This window comes from Pinus tabuliformis, chromosome 2_1 (genome assembly GCF_031772625.1).
Source record: "Pinus tabuliformis cultivar Carrire ecotype Pingquan chromosome 2_1, CPIR1, whole genome shotgun sequence".
NCBI lineage: Eukaryota > Viridiplantae > Streptophyta > Pinopsida > Pinales > Pinaceae > Pinus > Pinus tabuliformis.
The window spans coordinates 820,661,085-820,680,731 of NC_142299.1; the positions used below are offsets into that span (position 1 = coordinate 820,661,085).

Here is a 19,647-nt window from a genome sequence, read left to right on the forward strand (position 1 = left end):
TTCGTTTCACGCAAAAAGGTTTCCGGTAGCCCTAGCTGCGTCATTTTTAAGATCTGGAGGTATACAGTGTTTATTTGCAGTTTACAATTATTTTCTCTCTGTTTATTTCGGTTTTTGGTTTATTTAGCTTTTTTTATTACCGGATCTATACCTTTCATTTCTGCGTATGCTCTTTGCCCTGCGACTCTGTGCGATCTGGGCAAATCAAAAATAGAAAGGAAGGATTTTTCTCATGTGTATGCTCTTTTCTGCTGCGCCTTAGTGTGATCTCGGAAAATCAGAAAGATTGAGGAAAATATTTAGTTTCCGGCTAAAGCTAACTTCGAGCCGCAAGGTTCGTTTTTGAAAATATTTAGTTTCCGGCTAAAGCTAACTTCGAGCCGCAAGGTTTCGGCTAAAGCTAACTTCGAGCCGCAAGGTTCGTTTTTTTGTATGTCCGTGTTGGGTTTTGTGTTTTTTGTTTTGTAGGGAAAAGGAGCTTTCTCAAAGCAAGCACACAACCCAAAGCATCAACCCCCCCCCCCCCCCCTCTCTCTCTCAAACTTTTTGTATAGCTCACTTGGTGCAAAGCTAATTTATGAGAGTAGAGGTCTTGGGTTCAAGTCTCCATTTTGTGGGGGCGGATTTTTCATTTCCGCACATTCCCGCACTTCGTCGGCAACTTCATCAAATTTTCTTCAAAAAGCCATGACTTCTTCATCTGGAAGCCGTTTTCAGAACCCTTTTTTTTGAAACAACCTAATTTTTCGAGATCTTTCCATTGAAACACTTAGTTTCAGCATCTATAGCTTCAGTTTTTTTTTAAATGGAAAGTCCATGCCAAGTTATTCTTGACAGCACCAACTACTTCCAATGGTGGTCCTACATTGTGGATTTACTTAGAAGTAAAGGTCTTTACAGAATAGCCACAGGCCAAGGGACCAAACCGAAAAATGAAGACAAGGCAGCTAAATGGGAAAATAGGCAAGACCAAGCACGTGGGTTGATAGGGATGTCTATTTCTCCAGATCTTAGATTCCATATTGCAAATCTTGATACTCCTGATGAAGCAAGGAAACAGATTACTAAAGTCTTTGGAATTAAAAATGAACTTAAAGCCCATCAACTTGAAAATGAATTGCTTACATTGGACCCCAATAATTTTTCTTGCATTGAAAATTTTTTGTCCAAGTTCAAGACCCTTAGACTTCTCTTGGAAGGTGTTAAGGTTAAGAAAGAAGATAGTAGCCTTATCTACTCCATTCTTACTAAGTTGGGACCAGCCTATTCTGTGTTTGTTTCCACTTTCCATTCTACAAGAGAAGCCTTCATTTCTCAAGGACAAGCCTACAAGTCCCCTTCCTTTGATTCCTTTTGTGATTCTTTAATAAGAGAACAAGAAAAACTCTTACACCTTGGTCTTCTTCATCTTGAAAACTCTTCTAAGAAAACATTAGCCGCCCAGCAGCAACCAAATTCAAAGAATCCTAAGAAGTCGTATCCTAAAAGGAATGGTCCTAAACCAAACAAGGGTCCTAAGCAATTTCCGCCTCAAAATGAAAAATCATTTCAACAAAATGATAAGACAAATAAAAACAAATGGAAGAAGACTGATAGACATTGCAACTTTTGTAATCGAGATGGCCACTTAGAATCCAAATGCTTTAAGAAGATGGAAGCCTTGGAAGCAGCAATGAAGAAGCATAACATCCATTTGGAGCAATCTTCAACTTCGACTTCATCTTCAGGAATGGCACTTTCTGCATGTGGTTGTCAAGCATCTCGGTCTGGCTATGCACTAAATGTATTTTCTTCTTCTCATTCTCATGAGTGGATCATTGATTCTGGAGCTTCTTATCACATGGCCAAAAAGAAAGCCATGTTTTCTTCTTTAAATGATTGTAACACCAAAAATATATATGTTGGTGATGATAGATCTCTTAGTGTTGTAGGGACTGGAACTGTTCATCTAGACAATGGTCAGTTTAATGATGTATTATGTGTTCCAACGGTATCCTGCAACCTTCTATCTATATATCAGATAACCCATTCAGGTGAAGGTAAAATCGTTGAATTTTCACCTCATGATGTTGTAATTAAGGACCTAAGAGATCCTAGACAGATTTTAGCTACTGGCATTGCTGATGATTCTACAAGGTTGTATAAGTTTCACAGCTTTGGGTCATCAAATCTTCCCTCAGTATTTGTTGCTCATAATGATGAAGTGAGCAAACTTTGGCATGAGCGATTTGGTCACTTAAACTATCGCTCTCTTCAGAATCTATGTACAGAAAATATGGTGACAGGTCTTCCAATGGTATCTTGCAGATATGGTGTTTGTTCCGGATGTGTACTCGAAAAACATCATCGGGATAGTTTTGAAAAATGTGCCTCTTGGCACGCCTCAGCCCCTTTACAGCTCGTGCATAGTGATTTATGCGGTCCACTTCCAGTTGCTCCATTCTCTGGCTACAAGTATTTCTTAACTTTCATTGATGATTTCTCCAGACGCACTTGGGTATACTTCTTAAAACTCAAGAGTGAAGTATTTAATATGTTCTTGGCCTTTAAGGCCTTTGTTGAAAAACAATCTGGACATCAAATTCTTAAGCTAAGATCTGATAATGGCGGAGAATATGTTAAAAACACATTCATCAACTTTTGCACTGAGAATGGAATTCAAATGCAACATACTGTTCCATATACTCCACAACAAAATGGTGTAGCTGAAAGGAAGAATCGCACCTTAAAGGAAATGGCTAATTGTATGCTTCAATCTAAAGGACTTAGTCTTAATTATTGGGCAGAAGCAATTAACTGTGCAAATTACATAATAAATCGCACTCCTACTAAGGTTTTAAAGAATATCACTCCAGAAGAAGCATGGAGCTCAATCAAACCAGATGTAAGTCACTTTCGTGTTTTTGGAAGTGAAGCATGGGCCCATATTCCAGATGAGAAACATAAAGCTTTAGAACCTAAGAGTGAAAAATGTACTTTTGTTGGATGTACTTAAGTCCAAAAATTTTATCATTAGAAGAGATGTAAAGTTTGCTGAAAATATATCGGCCTGCGAGCCTAGTTCGGCGGATGTGCCACCTCTCCCTATCTCTTCTACTTTTGAAAATATTTCTTCTTCAGATGATGAAAGCGAGGATGGAAATCCTCCCCCACCTTCTCAGGATCCTCCTTCAGCTCCTCAGCTTCCAAAATGGGTCCGTACTACTCGGGATGCAGCAGGTGATCTTGCCGGTGATCCTACAGAACAGCGACGTACACGTTCTCAGTTCGAGAGACCCTCTTCTTTACTGGCTCAAGCTTCAATGAATTATGATCCTGACACCTTTGCAGAAGCTTCAGGCCATCCAGATTGGGAAGCAGCTATGAATGAAGAATATCATTCATTATTGGCAAATGATACATGGGATCTTGTTCCTCTACCAAAGGGACGAAAACTTGTTAGATGCAAATGGGTTTACAGAACCAAGTATGGACTAGATGGGAAAGTTGATAAACATAAAGCTCGTCTTGTTGCTAAGGGTTTTTCACAAGTTGAAGGCATTGACTATACTGAAACCTTCTCCCCTGTTGCCAAAATGAACTCTATCCGCCTTGTTCTTTCCCTTGCTGCCTCTTTCAAATGGGAAGTCCATCAGATGGATGTTAAATCCGCCTTCTTGCATGGGGACTTGCATGAAGAAATCTATATGGAACAACCTATTGGCTTTATACAAACAAACTCCAGCCTTGTATGTCGGCTTAAGAAATCCCTTTATGGTCTCAAGCAAGCTCCTCGAGCTTGGTATGCCAAAATGGATAACTTTCTTTTAGAAAATGGCTTTTCTAGGTGTCATTCTGACAATACTGTCTACACCAAGAAAGTGGGCAAGTCTCTTATCATTCTTGTTCTTTATGTTGATGATCTTATCCTGAATGGTAGTGATCCCAACCTTATAAACCATGTGAAGTCTAGACTTAAAAGGAAATTTGAAATGACAGACTTAGGACACTTACATTATTTTCTTGGTCCTCAAGTCTTGCAATCCAAGGAAGGTATTTCCCTTTCCCAATCCAAGTATGCCTGTGATATTCTACGCCATTTTCACATGGAAGACTGTAAGCCAGCCCCTTCTCCCTTTCAGTCTGGAGTCAAACTTTCAGTCACTTGTACTTCTCCTGAAGTTGATGCTACCTTATACCGTCAACTTGTAGGAAAACTTTTGTATCTAACCCATACTCGTCCTGACCTTTCCTTTGTTGTTGGCCTTGTTGCTCGGTTTATGCAAAACCCACGTGAAAGTCATTGGAAAGAAGATAAAGAATACTTCGTTATGTTTGAGGTACAGTTCAGTTTGGGATTCATTACAGTGCCGAAGCATCTCCTCTATTGGTTGGTTTCACTGATTCCGATTGGGTTGGTGACCCTGATGATCGAAAGTCTACTGCAGGTTATGTGTTCACTCTTGGTTCAGGACCTATTACATGGGCTTGCAAGAAACAAGGTGCCATTTCTCTTTCTTCAGCAGAAGCAGAGTATCGTGGTGCCGTAGAAGCTAGTAAGGAAGCCTTGTGGCTTCGTCAGATCCTGTCAGAGTTTGGCTTTCAGCAGCAGCATCCGACTACACTTTGGTGTGATAATCAAACATTGACCAAGAATAAAGTTTCACGTTTTAGCCTTTAGGAACTTAAGGTTTGGGGAACTTTTCATTAAAATGTCAATTTTGGGGGGGATTAGGGGGTCAAAATAGCACTGGAAGTTTGGAGACTGTTTCAAATTTCAAGATCCATTTCCTTTTCGATGGGATCTGTTTCATGGGCTCAAGATCCTTTTCCTTCTCCAAGGGGTCTACTTTTATTACAGAATCACAGATCCACAGGTCCTTCACACAGGTGTGGAGGATCCACTAACATGGTAGCCAAGCAACTCCATTACAAACACATGGCATATTACATATTTGCAAATCCATTCCTTTATGTTCCACATAGGAGTGGAAAGTCAATGGTGGCAGTTGGTACATTGAGTGGGATATGTCGTTTGTGAGTATGAATAATGATGTAGTTAGTTTTGAAGCCTCAAAGGATACATATGATGCAAATGATTTCTTTTGCAAAGTTGTTGAATTCAGTTTGCCAAAGAAATTTGCAGAATACAGGACTATATATTCCTTTGCCAATGTTGTTAGGCCTAGGGTTCAAATCAATATGGATTTTGTGCTTGAAGTCTTGAACACAATGAAATGATAAAAAAAATTGCCATTACCAACAGATTTCTAAAATGAACCACTTCACTCTATGAAAAAGGATTATTGATGCAAGCAACGTAGTTGAACTATTTTTCAAAGAAGCTTTTGTGCTTGCATAGTTATCCAAAACTATAATTAGTGACAGGGATGCCGTCATACTAACTTTCTATGTCATTTTGGTGGAATTTATTGCAAAAGTTAGATAAAAATATTCAGTTCATAGCTCCATCTCATATCCACAAGATGATGGGAAAACAGAGGAAATAATTGGACTATCTTTCAAATAAGCTTTTGTGCTTGCATAGCTATCTAAAACTACAATTAGTGACAGGGATACTGCCATACTAACATTCTATGCCATTTTGGAGGACTTTATTGCAAAAGCAAGATAAAAAGGTTTAGTTAGTGCCTAGCTCCACCTAACATCCACAAGATGATGGGCAAACAGAGGAAATAGTTGACCTATTTTTCAAAGAAGGTTCTGTGCTTGCATAGTTATCCAAAGCTATATTTAGTGACAAGGATACTGTCATACTAACTTTCTATATCATTTTGGAGGACTATATTGCAAAAGCTAGATAAAAATATTTAGTGCATAGTTCCACCTAATATGCTCAAGATGATGGGCAAACAATGGTGATAAACAGAAGCCTCAGAAATTTGTTGCAGAATAGTTTTGGTACCTGACACAATGGGACCTCACTTTCCCAGAAGCTAAGTTTGCCACAATTCCCGTGTAAACAAATCCATAGTTCATACTACTTTCAAAACTGTTTATGGAAGAAATCCAAAACTGGCTGCAAACTTAGTGGAACTATCAAGTGACGCATATGTCAAACGGGTAGATTCTCTCTGCCAGTTGTTTGTTTAATGTAGCGCCCTGCTTTATGTAGAGGTTTTTTTGGTTGTAAGCTCCTCTTGTTGATTAACCAGAGGAAATTTTTGGGCTTAATCACAGAAGTTTTCAGGAAACCTGTCATTTCTCCCTTTTCCTATTTTCTGTCCCTGGCAAATTGTCTGTGCAAAAGAGAACAGAAATCTCTTGCAGCCTATTGCAAGTGAAATTAGGAATGGAATTCTTCTACAGGAAGAACAGGGGATTTCATATCAGCCGTTGCTGAATCAAATAAACAAACTCTTGAACTACCCAGATTGCACCAACATATTCCATATGGATTTTGTTGGGCCTTTGATTGACATCAATAAGAATTTTGAGCTAGGATTGTCTCGAACACAATGAGGTGATAATTCCATTTTTCCATTGCAAACGTATTCTCTAAAATGACCCACTTCACTCTATGACAAAAAATTATTGATGCCAGCAAAATAGCTTACTATTTTGCAAAGAAGTTGTGTTTGCATGGTATATCCAAAACTATTGCTCGTGACAGGGATAATATCATGCTAGGTTTCTATGTCATTTTTGGGGAACTTTATTGCAAAAGCTAGATAAAAGGATTTAGTACATAGCTCTGCCCAACGTCCACGTATCGACGAGCAAGAAGATGTGATAAAGGAAGTCTCAGCAATTTGTTGCAGAGTAAAGTTGGTACTAGACACAGTGGGACCTTGCTTTGCCACAAGCTTGGTACTAGACACAGTGGGGCCTTGCTTTGCCACAAGCTTGGTACTAGCCACAGTGGGACCTTGCTTTGCCACAAGCTGAGTTTGCTTACGCTTCCAGCGTAAGGAAATCCATTGGTCATACTATATATAAGAAATTCAAGAGTGATTGCAAACTTGGTGGAATTGTCAAATGATATATACGTCAAACGGGTAGATTCTCTCTGCCTATTGTTTGTTTAATGTAGCACCCTTCTTTATGTAGGAGGTATTTTCGGTTATAAGCTCCCCTTATTGATTAAGCAGACGACTTTTGGCGGGTCATCCTTTTGTTCTTTGCTATCTCTGGAAAGTTGATTGGGCAGAAGAGAACGGCAATCTTTTGAAGCTTATTGCAAGTGAAACTAGGAATGGAGTTCATCTACAGGAAGAACAGGAGCGATGTCACAACTGCTGTTGACCCCTGAACTACCCAGCTTGCAACAATATTTTCACGGACTAGGACAAGGTGATTGACAATGGCAACCATACGCAACAGATAATGATGCTTCCAAAGTTCAAACTACTAATAACACAGATCCTAGAACAGACATTGCTAAAAACATAGTAATATGGCCCAATGCATCAATATAGGAAATCTGATTGAATGGTATTGAATTTTGTTTGTCTAATATCAATATTGTTCTATTTTTTGGATAAAGTTTTGCAGCAAAACCAACTGGTTGCACCCACAGCAGCGAGGTGCATTCTAGAATCTACAGACTGGGAGAGGATGGGGTGATTCTTCAACTCTTCGTGGGAAAACATGTCCGTGTGTGCAAGGTGCATTGTATACATTGAATATGGACAGTAAGCAGGCCCATCTAAAGCCACATCTAATGTGTACAAGCACGATGTACATCTCAGAACCGGGCTTAGATGGGCCTGTGCTAGTTATTCAGGTATCCATGGCAAAGGGCACCGGCATAATCCATACTTACCTTTCCAGTTTGATTGGGAGAAAGAAATGGTAAAATTTCTGCAAGCCGGATCTTAATTCTGTGCACAGCTTCCTTGGTCAATCCCTGGGCAGCCTGAGTTACATCCTTAACAATTGATTCCAAGGACTGCCGTGCATTGTCCAGAGCTTCTGCTGGAACAGGAACAGCCGCCAGTTTATCCACGATTCTGTCTTTCATTTGGGACAAACTCCTCCGTATATCTGCCGCAACTCCCTTGGAAACCTCTAACACGCCTTTTCCCTTATTCCAAAGCTGTGTGTGCTCTGCTCTATTCTCCAACCCTTTACCGTTCGTTTGCAAATGAAGGGCATGTTCAGGAGAGTATAATTTCCCCTGTCCACTGCCATTTTCCTCCTCTTCATCTTCAATTTTGTTTTTGTCTTGAGCGTCGACATGAACTGAAAGCTCCGGCGAATACAGTTTGCCTTGTGAGATAGAATTATGCTTCTGATGTGGGCTTCTGTCGGGAACATCTGGGGAGGACAATTGGGTTTTTCGGGTTCCATCACCCAACTCTTTATATGGAGGCGCGTAGAGTTTTCCTTGACCAATTTGCTCCTGTTCCTGCTCTGGATTGCTGTTAGCTGCACGCCCAAATTTAGTGGATGATTTAGTAGGATTCATTTGCTTTGAAGAGGTAGTGTGGACGCTGATCCGAATACCCCTGGAATTAGAGGTGGCCATTTTTATACCAGATGATTTTTTCCTGATTGAATTGGTCTGAAGAATGCACCTAGTCCCAAAATTGGGTCCTCTTTCTGGTTGAATCGAACGTCGGAAGAATTCACCTAACCCCCTAAATGGGTTTCAGAGATGATTGAATTGAAGAAATGGGTCTGATGAATTGACCCAATTTAGAATCTCAGTCTCACAGTAAGCTGATTGAACTGAAGATATGGGTAATGATGAAATGACATTATTTCCCAGGTGGGCATGGAGTCTCTGAAGCAACTGATAGAATAGAGAACTGGATCTCAGAAAATCGCTCAAATTCCCAAGTCGGTCTGAGTACTTTCCATCAGGTGATTGAACTGCAGCTGCCTTTCCGGACGAATTCAATCAATTCCCAAATTAGGAGTGGCTGAGTGGCTATGGGAACAGAGACTAATTCACTTAAGGAAGCGGTTGAGATGATTTGATCCAATCCCTAAATGGGTTTCACCTTATCGCAGAAGCTGACTAAAACGACGAAACGAGAGGTGATGTTTATTCGAGCAGTCAAGCAGGCTACCCTCACTATGCATAGAGATAAAATCAACCGTTTTCTGTCCAATAAATATACGAAACTAGTTACACGTTCGAAGCCGGATATCCTCACATCATCCGTTTGCGTTTCTATCCAAAGGATCTGCATGGCAAACAGGTGTCAGTTAAGGCGGCATCTTTACCTAGTTGCTTATGTGGCTCTGCCGAATCATGAAATTTGTGCAGTTCGTTGATTCCGGCGAAAACATTGAATGGAGAAAGGCATATACTTGTGATGCCTCATACGTGGCAAACGACAACGCTTTGTCCTAATCACAAAATAGTTCACATTTTTCACATTTGATCCATATCGTTAAGGGCATATACTGATGCCTCATACGTGGCAAACGACAACTCTTTGAGCTAATCACAAAATAGTTCACATTTTTCACATTTGATCCATATCGTGATCGTCTGTACATTGTGGTTTATTATGCTGCGACACAACGGTGGGTTTGCAGGAGAATAACAGTGCGCCTGCAAGAGTCTTCCACAACTAGTGCGGGTGATGAGATTTCGGCTGAAAATTGGTTCTATCCATTTGTAAATTTCTCAGCTTTAGAAATGGTTGAATCATGAACATAGATATGAAGATATGGTGGATCAGACATATGAAGTGCAGTTTACTCCGTTTACTAATTGTGAATATAAAAGAAGTAACATTTAAATTGTGAAATAAAAAGAAATGATATTTTAAGGTCCACGAGATTAAAAATAGTATATGAGATTATTAAAATAGTTTATGAGACCATTAGTTCTTTGTGTTTCGCTGGCTCTCTGCAATTCAGTGCTTTCCGATTCAAATTGATGATAAGTTGACCCAACCTTCCAACAATCTCCCCACTAAAAAGAGAATGCCAAGAAACTAATGCTAACATGTTCTCATAACTTTCTCTTACATCTTTCAATGCATCACATTCCAAAATGAAATGTTTTTCCCATTCCACAGCGGTGCAAAATGTGCACATCCTTTCTTCCCAAGCTTCTTTAGGCATTTTTCATTAAACATTAAAGGAATTTGAGCCTTTTCTAAACATAAAACAAGAAATATGAAGATGTGGTGGAATTATGAATGGAGATACTAAGTATTGTTGAACAATAAGTGGAAATGTGATTGTAATGAAGTAACATTTAAATTATTGTATGAATAAATATTAAAAAGATTTGAGTTTTAAATATGAAATTTGAGATTAAAATGTATTTAGTTATTTTATATTGGAGTTGTTTAATTTAAAGATGATATAGTTTTTCATAGGAATTTGGTAGTATAATTTCAAACAAAATTGTTATTTTTTGTTGTTTAAAATATATTTTTGAATGCATAAATGGATTTAACACCTTGGAAACTTGGGGTACTTTATTTCTACAAATTAAAGAATTTAAACTTAATTTTTTTTAATCTTTACATGATGTTGATTAAAATTAATCATAAGAAATATCTTGAAAAAGACCATTTCCTCTGTTAATTAGATTACACATTTATTATATATTATATATACATGTTTTATAACATAAAGAGATAAATTAATATTTTATTATTAGATTGATTAATTATTATTAATTAATATTTTATTATTAGATTAGTTAATTATTATTAACGAAAAGTTGTGAATATTTTTATTATATGAAAAGTTATTTTCTTTGTGAATATTTTTATTATTATATGTCTAGTACTTTTTTGAAAAAGATACTATATGTTTAATATTTAAGAATATGTGTTTTTTTATAAAAGATCATAGATTTGAATCTATAAAAAATATATACTTTTATAAAAGGGATTTAAATTACAAAAAAAACTATAATACAAGTATATATCCATCTTAACCATGGATCTAGAAAGGGCCCAAAGGATCAAATCTCATGAGGTGCAAACCTTGAAAACACATTTGCATCTCAATAGATTTGATCCCTTTGGACTCTGGCAAGAACCATAGTTAAGATATATATATATACACTAAATTTGAAAAAAAAAAGCCAAAATGTAGAATAGTGAGAATTTATTTTTTCACATTGCTTTATATAATATATAAATAATATTTTTAACCATATATAATATATAATATACATAGTTGACATTGAAATATGTTATTTGATATGTTCATTGAAATGTTTTATTTATTTATTTATTTTGTAAATATAAGTATGTTATATTTCATTTCAAAAAGCTAAGTAGTACATGAGAAACATAGGCATGATCATAGCCATACAGACCCCTTATCAAATGGACAGTTTGACTCAAAACGACAACACCAACATTTACAATGACCTTCAAACTCTAGATTAAAAAACCATGATTCCAGGGAAGCTATAATTGCCACAAGATTGTACACCAGAGGAACCAAAAACCAACATGAGTTAAAAAAATACTTAGGTATCTACACCCATTAAAACACAGGAACAATTTCATCAAATAAGCATTAAGGACCCATTCTCCAAGGCCAAGTTACAACATTGAGGTAAGGTTGCATACAATGCTCTATCAGACAAATATCACACCAAAATGAAATCATGTCACCTGGAGATGAGCCAAAACCACCAGTATATCACAAAACCACTGAAACTTCACGACCACCAACAAACTCCACGCACCATGAAACCACTAGCATGAGACCAAAAACATTTCAAAAAACAAATCCATAGCCCCACCATCCACAATGCCTGAGAGAGAAGGCAACAAATGAACACCCTAGAGGGCCACCCAGAATAAACCAAACCAAAGTGACACTATAAAAAATGAATGACAAAATTACTTGATACCACCATCCTTGTCATGGTATGAGGAAATCAAAGCAGGTGTCTGAACACTATCTTCCAGAGGGTTAATAAGACCTCCATAAGCGAAATCAGTGACAAATAAACTATCCACCCATGCCAGACGAGAGACAACATTATCAAGACAGAACCTTTGGTTACAAAGCATCTATTTAATATCTTCTAATGAAGAAAACACATTATAATTTTCTACTTGTTTGTCTTTGAAAATGAGATGCAACAGAGTCGTCATATGTTGATTCAAAGCCAAAGAACTCATGAAATGCAACCTCCTTTTCTTGAATCTACCAAGAGTTGGGAACCATTTAGCATCCTCCCCCACCAATTCTGAGTTAGAGTAGTAAGGACAATCCCCTGCCTCCTTGTTTTCCAAAACCAATATCTCCTTCCTCACTTCTAGAGGAACGACATCAAAAGAAATAGCCACAGAATCATAGGAAAAAGGGTGAACTCCTTTGTGCCCAATGTTGCCTTCGCCCCCTCTCTAACTGCTCATCCTCTATCTTGGAGACATGAGCACTACTGTAAATAAACACACACGGAAACAACGAGACAGATCTCTACTAATAAAACAAGACGAAGAATGGGATACCTTGAAAACCTGACCTAAAAAAAAATTACGTCACCATCAAAAGACCACGCCAAAGGCCCAAAACCTAGAAGATTATATGATTCACTAGAATTCATACTCATGACCCAACATGGAGACCTTGGAAACTCTTAACGACCCAAACTAGACTCAAAGGACTTATAACGAGTTTTAGACACCTGAAACTTCCATTTAACCAGGGTGGGACGCATACTTCGAGCCATTGGTAATTGACTCAGAAAATTACAATTATAAGCTACAAACACCAATAGTACCAATCCCAGATACCAAAAATTTATTGCCCAAATTACCACAATTGACCTCCACAACTAAGTGTATAACTCCATAAGCTCACATCAACCAATAAACTTATATAATTTCCCCAAAGGCCCGGACACTAACAAGAAACAGAGAACTAGTGAACCAAATATACACACTAAGAGCAATAATATCTGGTATGAGCTCATACCAAACAAATTAAAACTTACTAAAACCATATGATTCGCGTTGAATACGAAAGGGGATACCAACCAAATAAGTATCAACCACCAAAGACACCACTAAAAGAAGAATTCCCACATGAAATTCTCAAACACAAAAATGCCCATAATACATAACAAAAGAAATACCAACTAGAGAAACCACCAAACGCAGAATTCCCATGCCCAATATTCAAGCACCAGAATACACATAGTGCATAACAAAGGAAATACACGCCAGAGAAACCACCACCAAACAACAACTACTAACAATATGAAACCTCTAATGGAGGCTGAGGAGTTATCCTCGCCTCCCCACACAATAAACTTGAAACCACGTCCTTCCATCTCCTTACACTGACATTTAAATTCACAAAGCAACAAACATGCTAATCGACCATCATTAACTACTCTTTACCACGCCCACCTGAGGATGATCCAAGTGTTCATATAGCACCATCTCTAATGTAGCTATAGAAACCAAATTGACACCCCCATTAGGGATTATCTTATCTACATCCAACAAACTCTGGTTAGGTGCAAGATCACCCTCCCATCTGGTAAGAGGCCATTGCTCATCCAAATCCAAATCTCTAAATCGACAACCCATATTGGCCAAACAATTGGCCACCTTATTGCCTGCTCTCCTAGTGTGTTGAACAACTACATATTCCAGTTTATCAAGCAGACCATTTATACTTTCCACAATCCCCTCCAACCTCCATCTCTTCATGATATTCCTTGGAGGTTGACCATTCAAGAGTTTTTGAACACACTGAATCGCAATATGTGAATATCCCTCTAATTATAACAATTGAAACCCATCCTTGACAACAATTTGAATACCTTTCTCCAATGTCATAAACTTTTCCAATTGAAATATTTTATTTATGTCCACATTGAATTTTTTAATTGAGATCCATCTAGCAAGCATCGAGAGGGATCAAATCTCTCAAGGGGTAAACTTTTAGAATCCAGAGTTTGAAAAAAGGTTTGCATCTCTAGAGATTTGATCCAATTTTTCTAGGTGCAAATTTTTAGAATTCAAATATTGAAAATTGATTTGCATCTCCAGATATTTGAATTTATTTTTTTCCAATTACTTCATATAATAAATACATAATATTTTTTTAAACCATAAGTAATATAATATACATAATTAACATTATAACATACCACATGACCATGATGGAAACCCTTGGAGACTCGCACAAAGGCATAGGTTGATGTAGACCAAATCTTGAGCTCATTTACATGCACCAGCTGCATACAGTGACATCTCTTATCACAACCAAGAGGTGGAGGCCCAATCCAGTTGAAGCTTGTTGTGCATGTATTCAAACAGGGAACTTGACGACAGCCAAGAAAGCCCTAGCTGTCAGGAAGAAATGAAGAGCTCCAAAAGAAGAGAACGACTCCAAATCCCCCAAGGATATGCATCATTACTACTGAAAAACTCCTGAAGAACAATATCTAAGCATGTTCTAGTTAAGATTCACACAATCTGTAGCCATGGAAGAGAGGCCCTAGAAAATGATGAACTGTTCGCTTTCCCATGCACAATCTCTATCCCTCTCCCCTGCCACCAACACTTCTGCATATGCCTGGCTCAATCCACCTTTGCCCCTGGAGGGATCTTTGACACTGACTCAAGGAGCTCGCCAATCTGACACCAGCTTGATTCAATCTTTTTTCCCTCTTCGCATTAGAGAAATTTTGAGGTCAGAGATGGGCCTCAAAACAAAAATGTACAACAGAAATAGACTTTATAAGAACCAATAGGATTCAATATGATGATGTAAACCATGGGGGATGATTCACCATTTTTGGAGTAAAAAGGTAAACAGATAAAAAAATAAAAATAAAAATATGTAGAATTTAATTTTTCATCCAAGGAGTGCCCATGTTGCATACTTTCGATGGACCCTACTACACGAAAAATGTGAAATACATGAAAAAGAATGATTGCAATCACTTCTTTTCATGTATTTCACATTTTTCGTGTAGTAGGGTCCATAAAAAATATACAACATGGGTACTCCTTAGATGCAAAATTAAATTTTTCATCCAACGAGTGCTCCTATTCAAATTTTGAGTAAAATTGTAGGGAGATAAGTTGAAAAAGTAGTTTTTCCTTTTTTTCCTCCAAAACTTGATGAGGTAATCTAATATTATTTTATTATTTCCAATATTTTGTTGGCATTATGATACAGGTGTTGTCCTTGATGGCAACTTACTAAGATGACAGATCATATTTCAGGCTCACAGAATGAAGAAAAAGAGATATACGCAGGTTCCCCTTGATAAAGCCGCGTATACACGTGTGTTAGCTGACCGAAAGATGCGTATACGTATACACGCACTTTCATGCAAGGGAAGGCACGTACATTGGGTTTTGGTCCGTGGTATTTGGACCATGGTATTGTGATCCATGGTATTGGTCCAAGGTATCTTGTCCGATGTGTTGACCCCGGGTATTTGGTCCAAGGTATTGGTTCTAAGTGGTTTTGGACCATGGTATTGAGTAAGGCCTAAGAATATAAAAGGAGGAGAAGATCATTAGGCAAATACACTCAGAAAGTCTTGAATATCTGATGAAGTATGAGATCCAGTATGCAGGTTATGGGTTCATAATGGTTTGCTTGATTTGAGCTAAGGAGGAATCTCAGCGGTTGATGGAGAACAAGATCTAAGGATAGATTGGGATCAAATGGTTTGGAATGAATCATCTCTATATGGTTTGATCATGCTTTTTCTAGATCTGTATACTGACGTATGTAATGTTCTGATCTGGGTATAACTTAAGTTTGAAATAGCTGCAAATCATGAATGGATATTTACAGATGTATATGCTAGTTGACTATGTTAAAAGCGCGTACATATGCAGGTTAGATACATCTAAGTAGCGTATACCATATGAATTATGATGTTTGAAGTTACAGGTGGTTCTGGTTGTTGATGAGTTCTAGTGACTGTTTACTGGTGTCAATATTCTGCATATTCAGATTGGTTGATTGTGTTTAGCTTTAGTGTCGATGGATAAAATCTAACAATGGATCAAGACCATAATGACCTATCTTTATGTGATCTGATGGACTAATATATGGTTGCTAACACATGTATTATCCTTGTATATGTAATGATCTGGGTATGTCTGAAGTCAGGAAATGCAGCGAAGTTATAAGTAAGTAATTGTTGACATATACGCTGGTTCACTTTGGTGAATTTGCGTATACACGTTGGTTCGACTCTTCCAAGTAGCGTATGCACTTTGATGCATGATCTCTGATGATACAGTTGGTTCTGAATATTGTTGCAAAGTTCTATGTTCTGCTCTGTGTTCTGGTGATTGCAGTTTGTTGATAGGGTTTCAGTGATTCAGTATTGGGTGATTCAGAGATTAATGATGCTAGTGTTGATTGATTGTGTGCTTCAATGATTTTGATGGGTCTAGTATGAAAATTGGATGAAACGTGGCCTTCAGATTATGGTGTTGTGCTTCAGGAGTATCCAATCTGAAAATTTATGAAACGTTGTACCTGGAGGAAGAAAGAGAAGGTTGTAGCCTTATGTAGGTCAGCACCTATGTACTAGTACATCAGCTAGTACAAGAGCTAAGGAGTGGTAGCTCCCTTCCAGTAACAGTTGGAAAATGAATGAAGGTTTGAGTATTTAGTAGGTCGACACCTACGTACTAGTAAAAGGATCGGCTAGTACAAGAGCTAAGGGGGTTGCAGCTCCCTTCCAAGAGAAGCTGGAGAACGAGAGAAGGTTGTAGCCTTCATAGGTAGAAGCCTGTGTACTGGTATAAGACTGCACCAGTACAGAAATATTGAAAAAAGAAGTTTCTTATTAAAAGAAGATAGAAACAACTTGCAGCAGGTGGTTTTCACCCACATTCGGTTTCCACCTTACATCATGGTGTTCATGTGTGCTTCTTGTGTGTGATGATCTGTTTTGTTTTACTACATCTGTTTACTATTCATATGGTTAATAAAAGTTCTAATGCACTAACTAAAGATCAACATTTAATGGATTAATTGAATCATAAGTTTACTGGATATACGCTAGTTGCATTAGACACAGTTGTGTGTACACGCAGGTTCCCTTCACTAAAGTAGCGTATATGAATCTGAGTATGGAAATGAAAAAGTGTTTGATTTGATAATACTGATTCACCCCCCCTCTCAGTATTATTTCCAACAATTGGTATCAAAACATGTCCTTTGGTAGAAGCTTAATCGCTTGAAGGAGATCCGTAGAACAATGGGAAAGAAGCTTAAGAAGAAAGTGCCTAAGAAGAAGAAGACATCTTAGAAGAACTATGACAGTGGGAGAATCAATTGGGGAATATGTGGAAGAAGCACTTCAGATTCAGAATCACTTTAGAATGAAGATGAACAAGCAAAAGAACTATCAGGTATGAATTTGTTATCCTCTATTGATACATTTATCCATCCATTTGAAGATGATGAAAGTGATAGTGAAACAACTGAATTTGCTCTTATGGGTGAGAAAGAAAGATATCAAATAGAGGCAGAATTTAAAAGGCTTACAGACAAAATTAGAGATCAACAAGATCTATTGCACAAAAGGGAATGTATCTCCAAAGAAGAAGTTACCAAACTAAAAGCTCAACTAGAGGAAGGAAACAAGAAAAGTAAGATCAATGTCAAAAGTTGCAGGATGAAGTGACATCATTAAGAAATGAAGCAAATGAAAGGAGCACAACAATCAAGAAACTCATAGAAAGATCCAGTTACTATGAGAGTCTTGAAGCTACGATCCTCTTGCTAAAAGAAGATCTTGAAGAATCAAATAAGTAGAATAAAGAACTACTCCAAGCTCTTGAAAAACAAGAAAACGAAGTTCTTGAATTAAGACATCAATTGGAAGAAGGAAGAAAAGTTGAAGAAAACATGAAGAAGCAGCATCGTGAAAAGGAAGAGCAACATTAGGTTGAGGTAAATATTCTAAAAGACAACTTAGAAGAAAAGGATAAGCTCTTACGATTTCAAGATAGTACTAAGATCTTGGTTGATATTCTTAGTAGTCAAAGGTCTCCTGCTATCAAAACTGGTCTTGGTTTTCATGAATCTGTTGAAGGTGAATCTAGCTCACAAAATAAGACAAGGAACTCTAATGCACAATTTGAAATGCTCAACAAGGAGATGAGAGGTCAATCCCATCAACAGCCAAGGAAAGAAAATCTTTAAAGAAAATCTTTTACTCCTCCGATGAATAATGTTGAATGTTATATATGTCATAATCTTGGACATGTTGCAGCCAGATCCAGAAGAATAATGGTTCAAGACCATCACACAAAAAGATCATCACGTTCCAGGTACTTTAAGGGATATTGTTTTTCTTGCAATATGTTTGGTCACAAAGTTGTTGATTGTTATAGAAGGAATATGAAACATGTAAGATGTTATGCATGTAACAAGCTTGGACATATAGCAAAGAAATGCAGGAACAAAGTACGGGCACCATACCAAAAGGAGAAAACATCATCACACTTGAAGATATGGAAGAAGGAGGAAGTACAGTCAGAAAGATGTGGCACAGCAAAATGTACAGACATAACAGACTTAGAGGAAGCTGAAAGTGTAAAACTTCAGCGTTCTCAATCTCATATGCAAGTTTCATAAAGGGAAGTCGCGTATATACGCGAGTTAGACACTGCAGAGTCGCGTATATGTTAGTTTGAGGAAAAGCAGTGGGACAGACTCAGGAAAAGGGTCTGATATGATTCAGTCCATTATTTGCTCTGTTTGATAATGGTTACAATCTGCTGATGTTGTGTGGAAATGTCTTGATACTCATAAGATGTTTAGAAGTGATTTTGATCCTAACTTGATGATGATGATGCCTTGATACTTCTTGCTGATATAAGCATGATCAGATCTGACAGTAAACAGATGGCACAGGTTCAAGGGGAACATATGCTTTGAATAATGCACTGTAAGCATTATGGTCAGAAGTCCTTGGTGATGATGCTTATATGGCTAAATGATACATCTTGCTATGACAAAATCTAATATGATTCTTGGGGTTACATATTCAGATCAGATTTGTGGTTGATTCTCTGATGATGCATATATGGTGCTTACATGGTGATCTTCATAAGGATAAGGAGAAGTACAAAGCTTGAATACACAACTTCATTACTTGATGATGAGTCACTCATATGTTGTTGTCGACATATAATATAGTTATGATGCAGGATTCCTATAGTTCTTGGTGCTCACCTGGATGAGGATTGTTGTTGTTGATGATATCAAGAAATCTTGGCAAAAGATCTTGAGCTCAAGATACATAGTGCTATATACAGTATGCTGGATACATGGATGATTACTCAAAGTTGCATTGTTGGAGACATGATGAGTTCTTACCCATATGATGACAGGTTGATACTTACATATGTTGATTGATATAGATGAGGGATGTCCTTGAGTGATGATACATGGATGATATATACGGTCATGTATATCTTGATGTTGATGAGATGGCTATGGTGTCTTTCACATATGATATAATGTGAATGATTTTGTATGTCATATGCAGAATTCATTCATGGAAGGCTATGATAATTCTCAAGATTAAGAGGATGAATTGATATCTATATGCAGACATATCTTGTCATAGGTTGATGCTATCTCCACTAATGGACATATACAGGTTGCTGGTCTAGATGTTGTTGACAGATGCTTATGGAGCAGATCATACACTGTGTATGATAGTCACTGATGACTATCATGGTCTTATTTAGATGT

General features: G+C 37.6%; 1 protein-coding gene across 1 annotated transcript in view; it reads right to left on the reverse strand.

Moving 5' to 3' along the window:
* The window catches only part of LOC149203169 (uncharacterized), a 102,021-nt gene extending 92,987 nt beyond the window's left edge, over nucleotides 1–9,034 (reverse strand). The window contains exon 1 of the mRNA XM_089403348.1: nucleotides 7,766–9,034. Coding sequence (XP_089259474.1) covers nucleotides 7,766–8,470 — 705 coding nt within the window. The 5' untranslated portion in view covers nucleotides 8,471–9,034. The remainder of the gene's footprint in view (nucleotides 1–7,765) is intronic.
* Between the last annotated feature and the right edge of the window lie 10,613 nt (nucleotides 9,035–19,647).